The sequence below is a fragment of the Macaca mulatta genome, chromosome 7 (assembly GCF_049350105.2).
Source record: "Macaca mulatta isolate MMU2019108-1 chromosome 7, T2T-MMU8v2.0, whole genome shotgun sequence".
Lineage (NCBI taxonomy): Eukaryota > Metazoa > Chordata > Mammalia > Primates > Cercopithecidae > Macaca > Macaca mulatta.
Window position 1 is genome coordinate 47,705,959 of NC_133412.1, and position 6,000 is coordinate 47,711,958.

The 6,000-nt window shown below is 54.9% G+C and overlaps 1 protein-coding gene across 16 annotated transcripts in view; it reads right to left on the reverse strand.

Moving 5' to 3' along the window:
* TLE3 (TLE family member 3, transcriptional corepressor) overlaps positions 1–5,424 on the reverse strand; it is a 50,611-nt gene extending 45,187 nt beyond the window's left edge. For all 16 annotated transcript variants that reach the window (XM_015142581.3, XM_077938736.1, XM_015142573.3 and 13 more), the window contains exons 1-4: positions 4,287–5,424; positions 3,671–3,771; positions 3,088–3,151; positions 2,033–2,077 (exon numbers count right to left, since the gene is read on the reverse strand). In XM_015142581.3, the coding sequence (XP_014998067.1) occupies positions 2,033–2,077; positions 3,088–3,151; positions 3,671–3,771; positions 4,287–4,310 (234 nt within the window). In that variant the 5' untranslated portion in view covers positions 4,311–5,424. The remainder of the gene's footprint in view (positions 1–2,032; positions 2,078–3,087; positions 3,152–3,670; positions 3,772–4,286) is intronic.
* Between the last annotated feature and the right edge of the window lie 576 nt (positions 5,425–6,000).

Genomic DNA, 6,000 nt, shown 5'->3' on the forward strand with positions numbered 1-6,000 from the left:
TCCCTGAAGCCTCAGTTTCCTCACCTATAAAAAGGGGGCAAAGAATCCCTCTTTCCACCACCGGCAGTTGAGAGGATTAAATGAGACAACGTAGCCAAACCCTAGGCATTCTCCCCTTAAGAACCTTGTTTGGGGAATGGCCAGAAATCCCAGATGTACACAGCTGCTCTTTATATAAACCCCACCATCAAATGCGTTAAGATATTTAACTCTTCCTGCGTTCACAGCATCCCCAGGACTCACAGAACAGATCTGCTGCGAGCCAAGGTGGATTTCTTAGTGCCAAAGCACCATCCATTCACAGACATGCGGAACACCACCCATGCAGACCTCAACATGCAACGAGACATTACACCTTAATTACCAAGCTCTTACAATAACTGCTGCTATAAATTTTAAACCTGGGTGCAATTACCTTCTTTAAACACACCCAAGATACTAAGCGTTGAGAAAAAAAAAGAGGGGGGTAGACAAAGGGAGGAAGTGGCACCCTGCATACACCCCAAGGTCCTTGAAACACCTGGGACCCCAGTTCCATTTCAAGCATTCTTCCGGGACCTGGCCCGTTCCAGTCGCAGAACCTGTCTCGATTCTATTTTCCCGAGGAGAAATATCTTTACGTATAAAGCCCTGTCTGTTTATTATTTCTGTGTGTCAAGAAGTAAAAACATGGTAGCCTTCATATGCCTTCCTAAGGGACTAACTAATCCCTCAGGAAGCCACAAGTTGGCTTCCCACACATTGCTCAATAAACTCAGGCCCCTTTCTGGCTTCCCTTCACCCAACACTGGGGCTCCCTCCAGGAGGGGAAAGGAAACTACAGATCCCAAAGGCTCTACAGGAAGCCACTCAAGTGGGTAGGAATCTGCCCACTTTCCAGGGTCACCTGCCCTTCTCACCTGCCCTGGGTCCTGCCTCCTTAAAGAGCAAAATTGAAACCTTGTAAACGACTGTTAATTTACAGCAGAAAATCCATTCAAGTCACGGTCACCAAAGGCTAGAATGAGTCAACAGTCTTCTGAGATTTCATGAACACCAATTGTTAAAAAGAACAACCGGCCTGCCTGCTCCATTTATACGTGCCAAGTCAACTCTAATCGTTGGCCAAGCCAAATTATAGGCAGCCTTTCCTCAGAACACAAATACACAAACAGGCCTCTCCCACAGCCCAGCCTAGCACCGGGACTAGTTACTGATATGCACTGAGATAAAGGGTGTTTGTATTTGCTCGGTTTGAGGTATACTGTTATTAGAAGAGTGACAATACCAGGTAGTTTACATATCCATCAAACGACACCACACTAGCTAAACTGGTTTGACTTCAGGATTTCAAAGCTGAGCTCAACCCCCAGCCATCTCAAAAGTCCTGGCTAGGCTGCCCCTGGGCAAGTTACTTCACCCAGGAGCTTCAGCTTCCTTCTCTGTAAAATGGGAATTCGGCTGCCTTTAAATCAAGACAGAGATGAAAAAACCACCTTGTCAATGCAAGGCATTAAAGTTGTATTTCATTCTGGCTTTATATTTTTAAGCAGTTAGCAGCTTCATTCCCTTAAATTTCGACAGCTCAGCCTGGCTTTTAAGGCTCTTGAAGTTTAATCTTATCAACGCAGAACATCACATTTTTGCAAAAAGAAAAAAAAGAGAGAGAGAAAGAAAAAAAAAATCCTCCTGTATTTCCTCTTGAGAATTTTACATTAAAACAGATAAAAGCAGCCAGCCACCTCTGGGCTTTCAGGAGTTTGTAAAGCAGATCCTGGAGGTACAACTTTCCCTTTGGTCCTTTATCCTCCACCAGGATCCAAGACCAGGACTAATTTCACAAGCTCGAATGCTAAAAGCTCAACGTGTCTAAAAAAAAAATCAGCAAAGCCTCAGACCCTGCATTTCAAGGACTTGATCCATTCACTCTTCAAGGAGAAGGGGGAGGAATAGAAGAACCAGGCTCATTTTCAAACAAGAGAGAACATAAGACGTCCACATATGTAAGTTTTTAAAAAATGAAATATATTTTTCAAAAGAGAAAAGCACTTACCTGCTTGTGCATTTCAATGTTCAAGCCATAGGACATCTCATAGTACTAAAAGTAAAAAGAATGGCTATTAACAGACAACACAGAAATCTGATCATTTTTGAAAATCAGTTTTTTCTTGGAAAGGTTTTGCCCAAGTCATACTTTTACAATACATTTGCTAAAGAAGTTTAAATCAAACTCCAAAGCCAGCTTACAGAGCGGTTTAAGAGCTGACAAGGGTGAGTGTTCCTCTCATCTCAACAGAACGTTATATATGTGGTAGTAAGGGGAGCTGGGTCCTCCCTCCCACAAGCACCACATGTGCCCTATATCCTGTTTATACAAGGTTCAGGTTCAACAGGGAATCGTGTGTACACTGGGACCCTCTTGTCCTCTGAGAGTTATTTAGCACTGTGTCGAAGGCCTCTTATGTGGAAAGCAGTGCAGGCAGCCATGCCCTCTCACAAATGAAGATTAAAACTTGCTGAAACGGACACTGGGCAAAAGGAAGACAGTCTGCCTACTGCCCCAGCGTGGACAAGATACCCAGCTGGGGGATCCCTGAGGAGGGGAGTGAAAGCAGAGGGCTTTATAAGGCCTCTCCACTCCTCACAACATCCTGGGGAAGGAGGGCTTCTGTCCCCCTCTGGCTAGATCCCAGCTGCAAAGCAGAAAAGTTTCTAAACACTCCCAGGAGGTCACTAAGAGAGATTTTTAGCAATCCTAATTTCACATGGGCTGGTCCAATCCTATCTTACTAGCCAAGATAGGGCAATGGCAATCGGCCCCTGGGCAACTTTCAAAACACAAATTAAAGGCACACAAAGATAGTACAGAAGTCGCCGGCCTGGAATCGGGGTTTCTCTTTCTGTCCCTCCCCTCACTCACCCTCCTCCAAGTGGCCCCGGCAATGGAAGCTGGGGAAGGGGAGGGCAAGACCAGATTATGCCCCCTACTAAGGCCGCCCTGCGGCTGGGCGGTGGTGGGGACCTGGCGCTCATCTCCCCAGATACACGCCGCGCCCCCGGCCGGGGTCGGCGCCCCCACTGCCCCCCAGGCCCACTGCCTCATCTCACCATCACATAATGGCGCTGCATCTCCGTCTTCTCGTTTGCCAGCTTGTCGTACTCCACTTTGAGGCTGCGAGGGCAGAAAAAGCCGGCTCAGGCCTGGCGCCTGGGCAGCCTCCTCTGAGGCCCCGACCCAAGGGCCTCGGGAGCCACTTTTCCACTTCCCTGACACCCTCCGGGGGCGCCCTCTTATCCCACAGCCAGGGGACGCGGGGGGATTTGGGTCCCCGCCGTGGGGAGGGGGATGTGAAACAATTCGAAACTTCCCGCGGCCCAGTCAGAGGACTTATCACGGCCGCAGGGGAGCAGGACCCTGACGCTGGCTCCCCACACCCAGAACCCGGAGTGAATCTGCTCGCCGCGACCTAGACCCTCATTCGGGGATCCCACAGGCGGCGCTGGGAGCCGGGCGGCTGCGGGCAATAAAGGGTTAAGGCGGCGCGCTCGGAAAGGGGAAACAAAAGGCGGAGGCCCGGGCTGCCCCGCCGCCCCTGGGTCAGGAGCCCCCTCCGTCCCCGCGGGGGATGGCAGGAGCCGCGCAGGGGCCGCCCCTCCCCGCCAGCCCCGGGGCGGCCCCCACCGGCCTTACCTGTGATACTGAGCTTGCAGGAACTGGAATTCGTCTTTGATCCTGTCACAAGACTCAGCCACCGTGAATTTAAATCCCGGCTGCCCGGGTTGATGGGGAGCCTGGAGCCCGCGAAGACAAGACAGGGGAGGGGGCAGGGGCATGAGACGGCTCTCAGAGCGGCCGCGGCCCCGGCCCCTCCCCGACGGCGCCCAACCAGAGAGGCCACCCTCAGCCCAGAACCTTCCCAGCAAGTTTCTCAGCTCTCCGACAGGGAGGAGGGGGGGCGCCCCATCTCTCCCAGTCGGCAGCGGGGCTCCCATGCCTTTCACCAAGGGCCTCCCTCTCCCCAGTAAGGCGGGGGCGGGAGACAAGCCGGGTGAGTTGGGAGACTTAAGAGCTGGGCCGGGGACCGCGTGAACAGCTCCCCCTGGAACACAGGCAGCCCCCCGCGCCACTCGCGCGGAATTAACCTCCTCTCTCAACGGCGCCCCCCGGCCGCATCCCCTTTGTGTGAGAGCACACGCACAAACACACACCATAAAGGTAGCAACAAGCAAAATGGAGGTGCCGGATAAACTGCCTCGTTTACCCTGCCATGATAGATGCTTAAATAAACCGAGTTGCAATTACTCACCGGATGTCTGCCCTGCGGATACATGGCAGGGAGGGGTCGTGATTCCGAGAGCGTGGAAGCGCCGAGAGCCCGGGCCGGGGAGGTGCGGGGGAGGGGGGAGCCGAGCCCGAGCGGGGGGCGGCCGGGAAACCGAGAGCTCGCCCCCGGCCCCCCCAGCTCGTTCTCGCAGCGAAATCCCAGAGTCGGGCGCCCGCCCCAAGTGGAGACAAAGAGCCGCGGAGCAGGCGGCAAAGTCGTCGGCGGGCGCCGGGGCCGGGCGGCGGGCGCGGGCTTTGTGCGCCTAGGGCTCGGCGGGCAGCGGCCGGCCGCCCTCCCTGGGCTGAGTCGAGCGCGTCAGTGCCCGGGACTGCGCGGACATCGTCGGCACCCCGGCAGGTCCGGCGCGGGGTCCCGAGGCCGGGGGCCCCTCCTGGGGCGAGCTCGGGCCCCCTCTGGGTCAGTCAGCGCGTCGCGCCTGTAGGGGGGCGCGCCGGGGCAGCCCCAAGCATCCGAGACGCGCGGGTCCGATCCTAGAGGCGGCCGGGCCTGGGGCTCGCTGCGAGAAGAGGAAGGAGGCGGGCTACGAGGTGGTGGCTTGGGGCCGCAGGAGCGCCGGAGGGTGAGGGCGGGAGCCCGGCGCGGGCGCTTCGACGCCCCCCCTCGGAGAGGAGAGCCTGCTGTTCCGTCTGCTACTGACGCTGCCGCCGCCGCCGCCGCTGCTGCTGCAAGCCCTTCCCAGGGCCGGGGAGGAACTCCGGGCTCAGTAGGTGCAAATCAAACGCCCTGGCATCCTAACTCCAGCGGGTACGGGAAGCCTCCGCAAAGGGTTCTCGCTGCTCCCAGCTTGAGCGCCGCGTCCCCAGCGAGGAGCGCTCGGCGCCACCGCCGCTGCCGCCTTGGAGCGCACAAGCAGGAGAGCGCTGGAAGGGAGACGCAGCCCGAGACCGGGGAGCTCTGCGGCTTCCTTCCTTTCCCTCGGCCCGGCTCTCCTCTCCGCGCCCCGACAAACCCCCAAAACACACACACCCAACACACACACGCGCGCACACACACACACACCAAAAAAAAGTGCCCCGGACCTACGGATACCACACACAGACAGGCGAGGGGGACGAGCACGAGGTCTGAACTGCCGCGAGAGCAGTTCCAAATAGGGACTGAAAAGTAACAAAATAATGTGGCAGCTTCGTCCGGCGCTGGCCAATGGGAGCGCGGGGCCCCCACGTGGGGCTGCGGGACTCGGCCTACGACTGGGTGCCGCTGGGCGCGACGTCACAATGCCCTCTTGTGTCTAAAACTATGCATGAAAAGTAGCAATCAGGCCCTACCCGCTGGTGACTTTCGCATGGGAGTGAAAAACAGCGCTCCTCAGATCAGGAATTAACCGAAAGACATATAATAAATAGATATATATTATAGTCCTGGGCTGCTAGAGTTTTTTTCCTCCTCTTTTTTTTTCCCACGATCTACTAGCAAATAATTATTTGGCGGGAGGAGGAAAGAGGGAAGACAGAGGAATAACAACAAAAGAAAATAAGACAGGCTGTACAATCTTCAAAACCTGTGGCTGGTAGTAATGTATCAGTTTATTCTGCAGCGGCGGCGAACGATTCCTCCCTCTAATCTCATTAGGTCTGCAAAGCAGCCCAATTAGATACTATAAAACAAACAATCACTTTGTCACTTTAATGTTTTCACTTCAAAAGATTTAGGACTGATAAAATGGTGGCTCCTA